The 15,636-nt window shown below is 43.5% G+C and overlaps 2 protein-coding genes across 2 annotated transcripts; one reads left to right on the top strand and one right to left on the bottom strand.

The window, feature by feature from the left end:
• Window positions 1-3,509: 3,509 nt before the first annotated feature.
• cgref1 (cell growth regulator with EF-hand domain 1) lies at window positions 3,510-8,207 on the top strand. Its single transcript, XM_040161260.2, has 7 exons — window positions 3,510-3,835; window positions 4,275-4,380; window positions 4,744-4,812; window positions 5,625-5,698; window positions 5,906-6,030; window positions 6,118-6,219; window positions 6,493-8,207. The coding sequence occupies exons 2-7, from the start codon at window positions 4,283-4,285 to the stop codon at window positions 6,763-6,765; spliced, it is 741 nt and encodes a 246-aa protein (XP_040017194.2). The 5' UTR covers window positions 3,510-3,835; window positions 4,275-4,282; the 3' UTR covers window positions 6,766-8,207.
• Window positions 8,208-9,187: 980 nt separating this feature from the next.
• adpgk2 (ADP-dependent glucokinase 2) lies at window positions 9,188-15,528 on the bottom strand. Its single transcript, XM_040197149.2, has 7 exons — window positions 15,160-15,528; window positions 13,552-13,711; window positions 12,884-13,074; window positions 12,682-12,778; window positions 12,405-12,541; window positions 11,954-12,090; window positions 9,188-11,856 (listed from the first exon to the last, which is right to left on the bottom strand). Exons 1-7 carry the CDS (start codon window positions 15,353-15,355, stop codon window positions 11,299-11,301), a joined length of 1,476 nt encoding a protein of 491 aa, XP_040053083.1. The 5' UTR covers window positions 15,356-15,528; the 3' UTR covers window positions 9,188-11,298.
• Between the last annotated feature and the right edge of the window lie 108 nt (window positions 15,529-15,636).

Here is a 15,636-nt window from a genome sequence, read left to right on the forward strand (position 1 = left end):
CCTCTGCGCGCCTGCGTGCGTTTGTGTGTGTGCAAAAAGTACAGTACGCGTTTCCATGTGTGAGTTTGAGTTTTGGTAGAAACGGCACACTGTTTGTGTGTGTGTGTTTGTGTGCATGTTGGTCAGTGTGTGTTTTCTGAAGCCTCACAGAATCACTGCTTCCTTTGCTCTTCCAGTTGTGATGACCTGAACTCCCCGAGGCCTTAGCTTGTGGAATGTGACAGCAACTATTTCAAACACACTCATGGTATGGAGCTGTCCTGTGTGTTTGCGCGCGCATGTGTGTGTGTGCACGTTGCAGGTCTCCCAAAACCTTTGACTCATAGGACCCAGACAATGTCTCACAATCAATAGTTGACAGGATCTAGCATTTTCCTGTTCTATCCATTTTCTTCTGGTCACACAGGTTCAGTGTTGAAGTCACAACAAGGGGGTTCCCCCTACGTTCGGGGGGAACCTAAAAAGGGTTAGAATCTGAAGATTTTTTTAAAATCACATTTCAGTATTTTCTTACTGAAAATTAGCAGCACTACACGTTCTACTTCTCCATATACAGTTGAATCAATAGATTGAGTGGAATCAGTGTCGATCGATGAACATGACTTAGCAACAAGCTTCATCCCCAAGAAGTAAAAACAGACTACCTGACATGAATCAGCTTTGAGCCTCAGATGTGGCTGTTGGTGTTGGCACAGGAGGCCCATGCGGTGGATATCAATGCTAGTAGGACACGTCCACATGAGCAGCAATGACTGTTAATATTGCCATTATCACGGTAAGCGCCTGTTGATATTATATCGGGGTCCAGGGTTAAAAATAGCTTTCCTAGTTTTGACTGTTGGGGCCAGGGAATAGTGCAAACTAATCCTTGTTACATAACTGAAAACTGCAAGGAGGGTTTCTGTATAGCGTGCGTGTGTGTGTGTGTGTGTGTGTGTGTGTGTGTGTGTGTGGGGGGGGGGGGTGGTATGTGTCCAACAGTGTGCAGACTTGTGTGGGTATGCATATGGATGCACTTGGGCTATGCTAAAAACAAACAGAGCCATGCAGTAGCGTGACATGGTGCTGGGAAGAGGGAACAGTCATCGGAAAATACCCTTCGTACTCAGCAGCTGAAGTTTTCGCCAAATTTTAGAAGGGGAATGAAAACCCCACAATATTTTCCATGTTGCTGCTGGTTTTGTGGTGCTGCTGCATGGTCTGTGTACAGTACGCGGGGAAAAGGAATATCTATGGCATGCAGGATCTCCAAATCAAAGAAGGCAATGCCATGTTCTGGAATATGTGCGTGGCAAATGTATTTGGGGGGAGTCACACATGTCTCATTGCACCTGACCGATGGTCACATACAGAAGGGGAACATCATTGAGGTTTATAGCAGTTAAAAGCTATTAATCATTTATCTCTGACACAAATCCATCTAAACTGTGAGGGATGATGTATCTTCAGCGCTCTGGCTTGGAAATTTTGACGAAAATTGTGACATTAACACATGTTGGCTATTTCTTGTGCATTGACTGATCTGACGAGAGCGTTATTGTTGAATAAAACTATTGAAACACAGTGCATGCCGCATAGTTCAGTGTCCTCCTCACCTGATCTTGCACAACACACATGGGATATTTTTTATTAAGGAACCTGCAGTGAAATCAATGTGTCAGTATAAAAACAAGATTTTTACCATACAATTAATTTATGTGTCAAATTTCTCCCCATTTTAATTCTGTAACTTTCTTTTTTCTTAGTCGTTCTGGAACCACTCCTGCATGTCCTCTCTTACCTCAGATGTGGGTCGTAACGCTCTTCCGTTTGACCGTCACTTTTCCTCAAATTCAACAACTAACTGAAAGTCACCAGTGGATCCATCCGTGGTCGGTCTGCCTCCTGGAGAATGTGTGTAGCTACAATGTCTGTCCATCCCAGTCAGAGTGTGAGGCCTGTTTATCAATAACTCCATGAAGTTACAATTATGTGTCATAATCTGTGCTAAGAACCTGAATTTTCTACTGTTTCTGTGTTTAACAAGAGAAGATAAATGTCCCCTTTTTAAATATGTCAAGTGAACATTCATCCGTGCTACGTGATAGAAAACACATCCCGCTTGGTGGGGGGCCAGTGGGAGATTAGCTTGATAATTAGAGCTCAAAAGTAGGACCTGATACGGGTAACGCACCTCGATCTGTAAATATGTGTGTGTGTGTGTTTTTGTCTGTGTTTGTTTTCAGTGGCACATTAGTTTATTATATTATACTTAGTTTAGCTATTGTAATTTATTTGATTAATGACAATGAAGGCATTTCAACCTATCACACATGTCTCACATAATGAAATTATTATATGTAGTGTTTGGATTTTCAATGAGTCGGACACATTCATTGTAAGTCTGCCTATTAAATAAGTACATACCTACTGGTAACCGAGCAGCCTCTGTGGTATTTTCTGTCAGACAATTCGTTCTCAGCGTGGCATGTTTAACAGTTTCTCTAATAAAGCATGATCTACTTATAACATTTCTAATCTCTTCAATTATTTTCTAGAGTGGGCCACACTTCATCATACAGAGCTTACCAGCATTTCAATTAGAGTGTTAATGTGACATCTTGTGGTCCAACAGGTGCAGTGCAGACCTTTTCTCTCAGGCAACTTCTTTATTTCAGCAAATGGGTTTTCCAATTTGCTAATTTACTTGATTTCGTTTTTAAAGTCTGTCTGTGTTTTGGCTTATTGAGGCCCTGTCCCTCTAATAACTATATGTAAATTGTATACCTTCTTGGTGATCACATTCATGCCCATGTCGGTATTTTCAGGGTAACTGTTGATCTTAAAGTCAGGTTGTTGTTGCCTTTCATTTGTGAGCTCTATTTTTTAAACAGTGTGTTGTTCCTTTATTAAAGTGGCAGTAACGCTGGAAATGTTGTCTTTTTAAATAATTTGATATTTACAAACGCCCTCAAATTAAAATGAATTTATCATTCCAACTAAGGAGAATAAACCTTTTTACCAAAAAAGGATCAGACTACGCATGTGCACGAGTACAAGTTGGGTTTGATAAACAGGGTGAAGAACTGCTGCTGAAGAGGTTTCACATTTAACACTGTAATTAAATAACTGTTTAATGAAATCTACACTTCTGTCATTTAATAATTATAAGCAAACAACTTTACAGATCATCTGTTTTATATTATGTGTTTCCTTCTCCTGTTTTCCTTTCTCAAAGACTAGGAAAGGTTTGTTGAGCACCAGATCCATTGGAGGCTGCTCACAATGGCGTGTTTTCAAAGTTCCTTTGCTGTTTTTCCAATGAATATTCATCCATTTTCATTTTTGCTAAAGAGCGACCGTTTTCAGCGGGACAGAAAATGAAGATCCATGTGACCACACAATATTTCAGTCACTTGTTTTTGCACTCTGACTCCTGCGGGAAGAATGGAAGAGAGAAACCGCCTTCACACATATTAAGAAACACGCAGGCCTCCACTTTGCGCGCTCGCTCCGCCCGCGTCACCGGGTCCGTGGGCGAGAGGACGTGGCGCGGCGGAAAACCCGGAGAGAGGAGCGCGCACACAGAGCGACGCGGCCCGCGCAAGCTCGCTGACACGACAGCGGCTGCGTGCTTCCACGTGGACCCCGTCATTGACCCTAAACACTCCGGTCTCCGTGGCAGGGCCCGGGTGCGCGCATGCCGCCGCCGTTGCGCAGTGCAGACCGCGGTGGTTACATCGCGAGCGGTGGGCGGTGCGTGCGATCCAGAGGTGTTCTCCAGATGTGAACCTCGGAGCGCGGACCTGCCCGAGCGAAAAGCGTTTTTCTGTCCACGCATCTTCTGCGCAGACAGGTAGGTCCGCTGTTGCCCACCAGCGATTTAGAGCATCGCGGGTCTCTTATTTACAAACACGCACGTACTCATGCTGGAAGAAGCGTGCGCGCCGCCGCCGCCAGGCTACACTCGCGCGGATGCGTGTCGCTTTGTTAGCATCGCTGCTACTCCTCACGAGGAAGCTCCTGTCACGTCAGCTGCAGTGTCGTTATACACGCGCCATTAGAGCATTGTTGTCTGTGTCTGTGCGAGTTGCATCGGAGACACGCACGGACCCTCTTTGGAGGGAGCAGGTGTGAATGTAAATAAATCCATCTGACTCTCAGGCTGCAGATGCATCCAAGCAGCCACATTGTTGAGCGAACTGTCTCTTATTTCTCAAAGACAGAGCAAGTCCATGTATATTCTGTTGTTATTGTATTATTCAGGATGTTGTAACTTGGCTCTGTGCTTGTAGGTGTGTTCATGGAGTCTCATCTGGGCAGCTTGGTCCCGTGTGTCCTGTCCCTGTCCCTGTTAATACACGTGTGTCCCGCTGCACCAGGTGTCCCTGGGACACAAAGGTACCCGTGCCGGCTCTACAAGGTCTCACTCTATTTGGTCAAACTAACCAAGACACAACAGTTTTTTTCAGGCCTTTTCCTTGAATTAATCTACATGTTTAGTCTACTTTTAAAGTCAAGGGGAAATGATTTTGCACTAAGAAGATGCAACATCAGAACGGACCAGATCAATACATAAAAGTGTATATTTGAAGAAGACCTTTGCAAAACGTAGCAAGTGAAGAATGCCTCATGTGCATTTAGGGGTGTACAGAAAGTGAACCAAACTTCAATTCATTCAAGCTTCATTCAAGTACTGAGATACAAAACATCTAAGTCAAGGGAATAATGACAAAAAGTAACATGTTTTATATTGTATTTCAGGGAGGAATCGGTTCATGGCCTTGACCCTCCAGTGGAACTAGCCAATCCATTTGGCTCCGGAGACCGCAGGTGAATAACATACGAGCATGAAGCTGCTTTCACAGCTGCACCTCATTTTAAACTGTGCATTTGCCCTGAATTGCTTTCTTTAAAAGAGAAGAGCGGATCTATTCCACATTTAGAAAGACTGTCGTTTTCCCTACAGTGTGCGTAAATGTCACAATTCAGCTTGAAATCTTTTACTCAGAAGGGGCGATGAAGTATGTATCACATTGAACGGAAGTGTATATAGTCTACCCTAGTAGTACTGATCTGCAGGTGTGCTTCTGTGGAGCGTAGCTGCTCTCCGCTCAGTCTGTGGACTTTGGCAGCTGTGTTGTGCTAATGATGTGGCCACCGCCAGACACTGATAAGATTACGCGTGCAATAACACTTAATGCTTTATGTTGACATCGTGCAGTCTTTTCCTATTCATGAAGAAATCTAGAATGTCCTCATTCAAATACGAAAGCTGACCTTTTGCGTCGAAGCCTGCAGATCTTTTACTGTGTGGTAGTGTGAAGATACATTTAATGAACCACAGATTCATTAAGGAAACAAAAATTGGTCATAACTCCATATTGTTGAGGCAAGTGGAAAATCAGCACATACGAGGATAGTGTCTCTTTGAACACGATGCTTTTGGGGTCACTGCTGTACCTTCAGGGCAGGTCAACTGGCAGAGAAAACAAGAGCAAATTACCGAGAAATAGCAAAGGGATATTTGACAAAATTCAAAATTTAGATCCTTCTGTTGTCTCTGAGACTGACTCTGCGTTAGTTCCTTGCTCCTAATGTTTAACTAATTCATTTGTACCTTCTCTGTCCTGTTTATACCACAGATTGCTGCAAAGTTACATTCAATCGAGTCTGAGTGATGGACAAGGAGGACCAGAAATCAACACCTGGGAGCAAGGTAGACACCTGCACGTGCTGCTTTAACCCTTATATAAGGTCTAACACAAAAAGATGTCCCATTCACCATCAAGGCTAAATATTTAAAAGGCTCCAATTTGCTCAGCATTACTGAACTATAATATACCGCACAACGTACTCTGCGGTCATACTTCAGGGGCGTATCAAGTATGTTTATTAAACACGTCGGCCTTCTGCTTTTGGTCAGAGGTGTTCTTCCTGTTTGGTCTGTATGACTACGATCGCAGTGGGCTGCTGGACGGCTTGGAGATGATGAAGCTACTCTCAGACTATAACTCCCATCATCCACCTGGAACCGCCACCAACAAGCTGGTGAGGAAGAATGTCTCATCTTACGTAACCGACAACGTCATCATTTCTGTCCTGTTGACCTGACCTCGGTCGTGTGTCTGACTCCAGGTGGTGTCCATGGTAGATTTTTTACTACAGAGTCAAGATGTCAACCAGGACGGCCTGTTGGCGCCGTCCGAGCTGCTGTCTCCCGCAATAACGCACACACAGGTAACACAGGCTCCGCTAAACACCACGGATTGAAAAATAAATATGAAGTAATGTTTCTTCAATTTTTTGGACATAGCAATCCCAACTCATATTCCACTTTCTTTTTTTTTCAAATGTATAAAAAATATATATATTACATAAAAAATGTTTGTGTACCTAGACTTCATTATTTGGTAAACTGTGGGTTCATTATAATACAGAATATATTTACAGAGCATATTTCCCGCCTCTCCTTTGGGTGACTGCAGTAACAACTCACATTTTCCACCACAGGACTCCAGCATCAATAACGCACCTCAGGGGGACGTGGCAGCAGAGGGGAAGCTGTCTCACCCGGGCCCCGGCGAGGAACAGGCGGGGGAAGCTGCACCCAGAGAGGAGGCGCATGAGAAGTTGCAGCATCAAGGTGAAGAGCAGTTAGAGGTTCAGGCGGAAGAAGATCACGTAGGGGATGAACCTCCTGGACAACAAATGCCAGGACCACCGGCAGCGGAACACGGACAGGGCCACAAAGTCCCGGTTCATCAGGGGCAACCAGAAATGTGAACGCACACATCGTGCTCCACATCATCATTTTATCCAGAGTCAGCCGAAGACTGTTGATTCAAAATTCAAATTACCACTAAGGGGAACTCTTAATCCCCCACAAATCTGTCTCTATACTCGATTTTTGAATTGAATTGAATTTGACTGTTTAACACTAAGGTGGTTGTTTAATGAAAAGCTACATGTGTTAAAAGTATTGTCTCTTTTCAAACCAAGTTTCTACACCCAGTAACTAATCGTTACAAGTGCAAATATTTCTATACCTGTAAAAGGGGCAACGGTCCTGGATTCGAAATGCAATATTACTTAAATTAGTGACAGAAGCCATCCTTAATGAGGATTACCGCATTGCAATATTTGTCTTTTTCCAGTTCATTATCTAATGTTAAATCATTGTATTTTTTTTCTTCAATTATATTTATTTTATCTTTTCTGGGATCTTTTGCATGAAAAATGTTTGCATTTTGCTTTTCTCTGCACTTTTCTTATGTGCATCCTGATGGGCCTCATTGCGTCTGCCTCTCTTCAGGATTATGATTTGCACCTAATAGTTATGCACCAGGGGCCATTTGTATGAAGTGAGGCTTATTTAGGTCAGTCCGACTCATTTTCAGTTTAAAAAAGTGTAACAACGACCATGACTGTGGATTTTACTTTTTTACTGACTTTCTGAAGTGATGCCATATTGTTGGACTTTATTAACCACTAGTTGAAGTTGATGAATAAATGATACAATAAGGAATGCTAAGACAGACAGACATGATTCTAATTAAATGGGATCTGATATCAAACGTAAAGGCTTATATCTAGCTTATATATTAGCCTTTATGAACTTTACCCCAATGTCATGATAGTAGTCACATCAAAAGTTAAGAGGTATTGCAAACGTTTTAACGGTTTGTGTTCTGTTCTTACTATTTAAATGTATTGGCCTAATATTTAATTTGATTTTATCTGATTATTTGATTACAAATCTAATCTATGATTACTGTTATCTAACCACCCAAATGCACAAAACGACAGCAAAGCGATATCATTTTTAAGAGGTCTTCCTCATGTATTATCTAAGGGAATCAGTCTAATCTCAAATCAAATCAAATCAATTTAAAATTAGGTTAATAAAAAAGATAAAACATTAATTTGCATGATCAGCAAAGTCAACGTTTATTTCTTTTGATGCACTTGTTAAAGATCTAGTATTTTATTTTGGTTTTATTATACGTGAATTAGTTGGTAGCCTTGGAAATACAGATCAATATTGAGCTCTTATTGTGTACGTAATGAATTGTAGTTTTGTTTTTTAATCTTCATTTGAAAGTCAAATTCAATGTTTATCTGCAAACTGGAATTTGTTTACAGTACGAAAGCCCTGGTTTACTATTTGTGGTCATTTCGGTTGTTTACCCTTTTCAGCCATTTAAAAAATAAAATAAAAGCAAAAATGTCTATGCCCCCTTTTCCTTTCATTCCGTCTCCTGTTTTTAGAATTTTGTCAGAAAAAGAATGCATCTGTTAAAATGAAAACACAGGGTCCCATTTATCCTGAAGTATCACAACTTATTAATAAGATACTTGTAAGATGCTTTGAAAAAAAATAATTTCACCAATAGAATACCGATACATATACAGAATGTGGTTTTTAAAATTAAGTTCTTATTACATATTGTTGCATCTCCACTGTAACGGGCGAGTAACATCGCACCTGCAATGCCGTCCTGTCCCAAGTTTTATGTCCACTGTCCTCGCTGTGCCCTTGGTTCTGACGTCACATTGGTTTCCACACTCATGTGACGAAGGTCAGCTGATCATGTCGTGGCTGTTTTGCACACTGTATGCAAAAGTAGGGAAAGTAGAAGTAGACCAGCCACCAACATCTATTTCTTTGTTTAAAGAAACAGATTTCCATTTGGATACACCCACCTGGTAACAACGTACTGCATAGACCTCATTACTGATTTGTTTTATGTATTGCTTAATTATGGTATGGTAAATAATCTCTGCATTTGTAACGTTTTCAGAAGTTTTAAGTCACTGCACATGATGCACTTATTGGTCGTTGTATCATTTTACCATCTGCATAAAATCATCAGGCGTACTATAGTCAGTCATTTTTTTCAATCAAAATATGACATTCATTTTTACAGGAGCTATTCAGTCGAAGTTACTTGGATTATAAATGTTACACTATATAACTGTATTTTGAAATGTAATGAGGTTATTCATTTCATAAGACTGTGTGCAGCAAATAGACAAATAGGGGAAGCAAATTGGTTTATGTGTTCAGTTTTGTGAATGAAGGAAACCACGAGTTGACAAAGTCGGGGAAGTGTTTTTAAGTCCAGAAGACCAAAACCGTTTGCAGCCATGATAGCAGTGAACGCGTGAATCAATGATGCAGAGAATGAGAACATAAACAAAGCAATGACTGCTGTATCAGCGTAGCATTTTATCTGTTGTGACTCTGCATTGAATAGTTAACATGCATGAAACATTCAAACCTAGCTTGGAAACAAGGATGGTACGACTTATCTAAAGCTTCGATAAGTATATTATATAGTAGCAAACAAGCAGTTCTTTCTCTGAACATGAATGCACTTTGAAGTTAATTCACAGTAAAAACACGACCCGTAACTCTTCCAATCACTGTGCAAGACAAAAACATCAGAGAAAAAACATAAGCCTACAGTAAAATAATTAAATATTCCCTTTTCACTAAACATCAAAACTGAACAGAATAAGGCTCGTTTAAGTTCAAACACAATAATAAATCAGAAGCATTCAGGAGGAAACATTTAAAGTGATTTCTGTAGTTCATACTTGGTGGATTGTAATGAACAAACACGTTCCTCAGCAAAAAGGCGCTTTGATAAGTATGTTCAAAAAAACATGCAACAATGTAATCAAGAAAAAATGAGAAGAATTAATTCATATTGTATGGAGGAAATGAATGAAACAGCGATGGAACGTTTGTAGAAAGCGCTGCAGTGAAACAGGAGTCGATGGCCAATCAGGCACGGACACGTTTTCATCTATAGATTTTCTCATTAGCCGGCATTGAATCCAATGAAGAACACACACACATTTACGGTGCGGTCCAATATTTCACAGATAATGGAATCCATGGCAACAGCACAGCTTTGTGTGGAGCTTACAATAAAACAGCAAAAACAAGAGAGAAAGATGTTCCACTTTATGCATCATATCACAAGAGAACTTTAGGAACTCCACTCTGGTTATTTGGTCCTTAAAGAGTTAAAAAAAAGACGAGAAATGAGACAGGTGAAAGTTGGACAAAGTAACAGAGGAAAGAGTGACGGAGGTAGACAGGGAGTCTTTGACATCATACCAAGCTACCAGCAGTGGTCTCTTTACACGGTTTTGCGGTATTGCACAGAAACGGACGCTGAGAGGAAAGAGAATCCTAAACAAACAGAAGACACCTTTTCACATATAGTAGGAAGAACAGGAGGTGATGACATCACTGGCTCACTACGTTGAATCTCTTTTCCTTTGATAATGTATTACATGAGGGAAGGAGCAGGACAGAAGCTGCTCATTAGCTTCACGGTGCCGATCGCGCCACCTTACCAACCTGACCGCAGTGGTGGGAGAACTATTCTGCGCTATTCATTATGAGGAATTGCCCTAAAGTATATAATTGAATTGCAACTAGCGATGCATTAATGTTTTAATTTTGGAGCTAAATGTATTAGCTTTATATACTGCTGGGTATCCTAATTCATGTAAACAGATTATAATTTCTTAGTCAAGTTATATTTTTGATAAATAATGTAAATCTGCAAATGTATGTTAAGTTATCTAGCAAAAATGCAGTAATTGCTTCAAAAATGTAGTGCAAAGTAGAAGAAAGTGAAAATACCCAAGTAAGGTAAAAATGACCTTGAAAAGTTACTTTCCACCACTGCTGACAGGTGGAAACATGCGGCAAGGCAGGTGTGGCAAAAGCCCAGTTCACCCGTTCTGAGGTGTAAGCAGCAGTATTCTTAGGTAGCAGACACCTGATAAACGTGCTCCCTGAAAGCAAAAGATTCAGCGTTTTAAATAATTACCCAACTCTGCATAGCGGAGTCACTTATTGAAACCACGCAAAGAGAACTTATCCTACAGCTGAAGTTGTAAAAGATTTGTCAGCTACTAGCTGCAAAACAAAGCTTGATTTTTTTGTTGGACCTTATCCAAACCGTATCCCTCCTTATCTACGCTTTACTGAAGCCCAGGTCTTGTAAGGCCTCGGCGGAGTAGAGGAGAAGCGCTTGGTGCTGAGCCCATACAGCTCAAATCTCATGATTTACCTGATTAATAACCAACCCCCCCCCCCCCCCCCCGCCCATCTGACTCCTCAGAATGACAGTACGCTTTGGTCCACATGGGATATATAGCCCCATACATTTCCCAATCATTGCATCCCATCTGGATCACGTCTCCAGAGTCACATATGCTGCCAACATGTAGTTAGCACCACACACACCCACACACACACACACGTCATATAGTTCTCATATACTTTATACTCTAGATCTGCAGCACCAGGCCAGCAGCTGAGATGTTGTCTCCTCCACCTGCGGTTTGGTAAACCTCGGTGCACACGAGCACGGGCGCCACACAGATCTCGTAGTCCTCTTCATCCCAGCAGCTGACCGGCCTGCTCTCCTGCAGCGGGATGCGCTGGCTGCCTTCCTGCCGGCTGACGGAGAACGAGTCGTCCATGATGAGCCTCGCCTTGCTGGGGTCGATGGCGTCGGAGCCACAGACGTGGCGGTTAGCCGTGAGGGAGGCCTTGGCGGTGGCCGACATGGTGTTCTTCCACTGGGAGCCGCGTGTCACGATCATGGCCTGAAAGGCCAGCGTGTGGACGTGGAGCCGAGTCAGCGGCTTGGCTTTGGCCCCATAAGTGTCACTTTCTTCACTGGCGTCCTTGGAGCGCTGGTTCACGATGCGATAGACCTCCCTCATCTGGTCGAGGACGGTGGCTACGCGAGGGTTTGGGTCCGACAACACGGTGATGTTGGTGCCTTTTAGCAGGCTGAGCAGGTTGGGAAGCTCCTGTTCGTTCATTCCTAAAGAGTCCGCCTGGAAGAGCAGAGGCAGGATGAGGGAGTCAACTAAGGGTTAGAGGAGAAGATGTCACTAACATTCTTCATTCAGTCAAGTGTTCAGGTCTACTTACGTGGGGAATGACGTAGTGAAGTAGGTCTTCCATTATACTCTCCTCTACAAAACTGGCCATCTCAAAATGCACTCCAATGGATGGAGACGAGGAGGCCATGAGGCCCGACAGGCGGGAGAGGAGAGCGTCCCGCTCACCTGGAGTGACGATGCGCACAGAAGAGATTCAGACAAAAGGTAACCACACAATGAGGACTGAAGGAAACAAACAGGCTGGGGTACAAGGTGTATCTCACTCAGGAACTCATTTTACGCCTTAACTAAGCGTAACTGAAAATAGTATATGGGGTTCAAAAAATAGCTTTCTTCAATTCATATGCATATTATTTTCTAAAAATGGTCAACTGAAAAAGGTTCAGCCCGCTCTTATTTGAGTTGTGCGACACAGAGCAGCAGACGCCGCTGCTCAAAGAGATCTCAAATCAGAAGCGGGTAAAAAGCTTGTCTCTCACCTGCTTGGAAGGGGAAGTTATCCATCATTTGCAGCCCACCCACCACCAGCAGATCTGGTTCAAAGTCTTTAAGTTTCTCAGCAAACTCTGCCATGGAGTCCAGGTAGGGGTTGTGGTCATCGCTGTGGACGATGTATCTACGGAAACAAACACGGTCAGCGGCCAGTGTGCTAGAGGCTGAGACACACACACACACACGTAACACTTGTCTCTGCATTAAATGATCTTACACACATAGTTCACCTCAGTGACCCCTAATTACTAAACTAATACATACCTGTTGGCTCTGCGTGAGGTATACTGACCCCAGCTAGCACCAGACGGATACTCCAGGATTAGATGAATGTCCGGCTCTTCAATTATGTTACCTGCCACTAAGAAGATAGTTGGGTTAGTACAGGCGGCATGGGAGCGAAGGAGGCAGGAAGGGCCGAGGAGACGCAGGTGGGTGTAGCAGTACGTGTCTTTTGGGCGTGTACCTGTTATGTGTGGGGACAGGACATCGGTAAAATCGGGGCTGAAACTTCCACCCAGCAAAATATCGCACCCCTCAGTTGCCATGCGACTGGCCATCACCGGAGCGTTTCCACCTACGGCCCACCTGTTTCCAGGGAGGTCCCGGGACGCTTCGACCAGCTCGCTGAATAGCGTATCATTCAGCATAAAACGCCTGCAAAAGAAACAAAGCACTTAAACATAAATGTGTCTGTTTTTTCATATATTTGTTGGTACGTATATATTTTGCATGAGAAATAGCTGGCCAGAGGAAATAAGTATACGGCTGCATGTATTCGCGTGTACGTTCTTTATAAATAAACCACTGAACATTCCTACTGGCATACGAGGGTGTTTGTGAGAGTGCATGTGACGGAGGGTGAGTCCGGAGCGCAGCAGCCCGAGGGCGTAACGGCTTTGCACTGTGTGCGCTTCATTTTCCACTTCTTTCTTATTCACATTCAAACAGGATTAGACAACAAGAAACTCGTAGAAAAAGATGTTAAATCAAAGCATGGAGAAGAACAAAGTATTTGCATGAGCGAACATTTATTTCTGTAATCATACTGTGAATTCAGGGTTTATCAACTAGACTGCAACAATCGGATGACAAACTAATAGTCACGGCAACACACAGACACACAGCACTTACTCTGCTGCAGCTCCTGGTGCAAAGAAGTAGGCAAAGCTCTGAGCCAGCTGCACTTCACTTTCTATGTAGTCGTGGTGCAGAGGCTGGTCGGTCGGAGGGACGCCGATCTTATTCAGCAACATCACCCCGTCCACTATCAGGTCAACACAACCCCCAAAACCTGTGGATGAGAGAAAGGCCCAGTGAGATCAACACCTACACATAGGAATCGTCTTGAAACCTGGGCCCATCGAGGAGGAGCAGATGAGGAGCTGGCCCCCAGGTCCTGCCCATGTGGCGGGATCAAATGACACTGTGATACAGTTTCTGCTGCGGGATCAAACATCCCAAACGTAAACGTTTCCTCTTCTGTCAAGTCCGAACGAAGGTCACAAACATTGCGGTACAACAACCGCAGACGGCCTCCCTGCGTAGGCGACCTGCTGGGGAAGGCTGAAGGCAAAACACGGCTCTCACTTGACTGCTAGCTGCTATGTTTGCAACCGATTTCCAAAACGTCTCACTACAAAATGGCAGTCCGCAACATTCTTCTGACAATCTGCTGTAAAACAAAGAAAAAAAATGACCTGTGCTTATTTTGTAATGCGGCCGGCACCATTGGAGCATAAACATTGTGCTTCTTGGTTAGAAGTCAAATGGCAGGTATTTAGAATAGAATGCTTTTGGGGGGGATTGTGTGTGTTTTTGTATGTGAACATTCCTTCTGAGACAATTCAGATACCTTGAACTTGTAAAATAATAGCCGATGATGACTAATAACGAACCCGACTGCATGGCATAGCCTGTTGTTGAACCGGTTAAAGGTTGGACGGACGCGGGGATCACCAAGATCAAAGTACCTGATTTAAGGATTAGATCATGACCAATAGGACACGGGTCACGCACGCCTTATGTTTGCTAAAACCTTTGTGAAGCGGTTTGTCCTGAGAGGAATTCCATCTCACATTACTGCTCATCTACCTCCCAGTCACTATTTAACCTGTGTAGCTTAATCTGTACGAATGGAGCCCCCCCCCAAACACACACACACAGGGGATGAGTTTACACAAAATACTGCAACCTGAGTGCCCATATTTGTTTACACTCCTTGTGGAGTGCTGTTGATCGAAGGAGGGTTTGCGCACAGAACCAAACTGGACCGAGACCTGAGTCTTGTGTCATCACGGCCTCTCGCTCCCTTTGTAATCTCCCTCTTCTGCTTTTTATCTGCTGTCGACATGCATTTGCTCAAGTCTCATTTCTGCTTCGTAATTTGCTGACGAACCAGACAAACTGGAGCAAACAGATTAGCTGACGTTGACAGGTAGCCAGTTTGACTGGTGCCGTTTATAATGTCAATAACGCGGGACTGATTGTTTAAAATTGAGGTGAAAACATCTGTCAATGTTAAAAAGTTAACGTGAAGTTAAATCCACTTGATTGTTTAGATCAACGATTGGGAGCCATTCGCGTTACGTTAATGCGTTAAACTCATAAATACGGAAGAGACTCGCAACGTCAATAACATCCGATGCGGAATAATTCCGGACACGATAAATGATTAAACCGTTAAAATAGGAGTCGTCTAAGCAGCGCTACCGGACGTTAGCTAACACCTCGGGCACCTACCGATCGCCACTTTGGGCTTGGCGACGTCGCTTACTCCGACCTTCCCCTCCGCCCGGAGCAACGAGGACAGCACGGTGTCCAGCCGGTCGTCCGGAACCGCGTCGTCAGGGGACCGAAACCAGACGGCCAAAAGAACCACGAACAGGGACACGACGGGCCCGTATTTCACCCAAGAAACCCTGCCTCCTCCCTCCATCGCTGAGCCGTCTGACTCGCTGCGTATAACGAACGAGCCGATCCGCACGCGCGACGCTGGGTGGAGCCGTGGGTTTGGGTTATTGGTTTGTTTTAGAAGCCGGAGTGTCCCGGTGGTAACTCAACGATAAATGCGCTACAGGATTGTTCATTAATTTATTTTTAAACCGTTGAAATGTGTTTATGCTGCGGTTGGGAACCAATTTCTACGCGTGTATGTGAAGTATGCTTTGCGTCTCGTTATCACCCAACCACCGCTGTCCGCCTGGGTAGAAAACAAGC

Source organism: Gasterosteus aculeatus, chromosome 12, assembly GCF_964276395.1.
Source record: "Gasterosteus aculeatus chromosome 12, fGasAcu3.hap1.1, whole genome shotgun sequence".
NCBI classification, from domain to species: Eukaryota; Metazoa; Chordata; class Actinopteri; order Perciformes; family Gasterosteidae; genus Gasterosteus; species Gasterosteus aculeatus.

Coding starts and splice junctions, on each gene's coding strand:
- cgref1 (XM_040161260.2), top strand. CDS start 4,283: ATGGAGTCTCATCTGGGCAGCTTGGTCCCGTGTGTCCTGTCCCTGTCC. Junction 4,381..4,743: donor GGTGTCCCTGGGACACAAAG/GTACCCGTGCCG, acceptor ATTGTATTTCAG/GGAGGAATCGGTTCATGGCC. Junction 6,220..6,492: donor CCGCAATAACGCACACACAG/GTAACACAGGCT, acceptor TTTCCACCACAG/GACTCCAGCATCAATAACGC.
- adpgk2 (XM_040197149.2), bottom strand. CDS start 15,355: ATGGAGGGAGGAGGCAGGGTTTCTTGGGTGAAATACGGGCCCGTCGTG. Junction 12,542..12,681: donor ACCTCACGCAGAGCCAACAG/GTATGTATTAGT, acceptor TTGTTTCCGTAG/ATACATCGTCCACAGCGATG. Junction 12,091..12,404: donor TAACTTCCCCTTCCAAGCAG/GTGAGAGACAAG, acceptor TCGTCACTCCAG/GTGAGCGGGACGCTCTCCTC.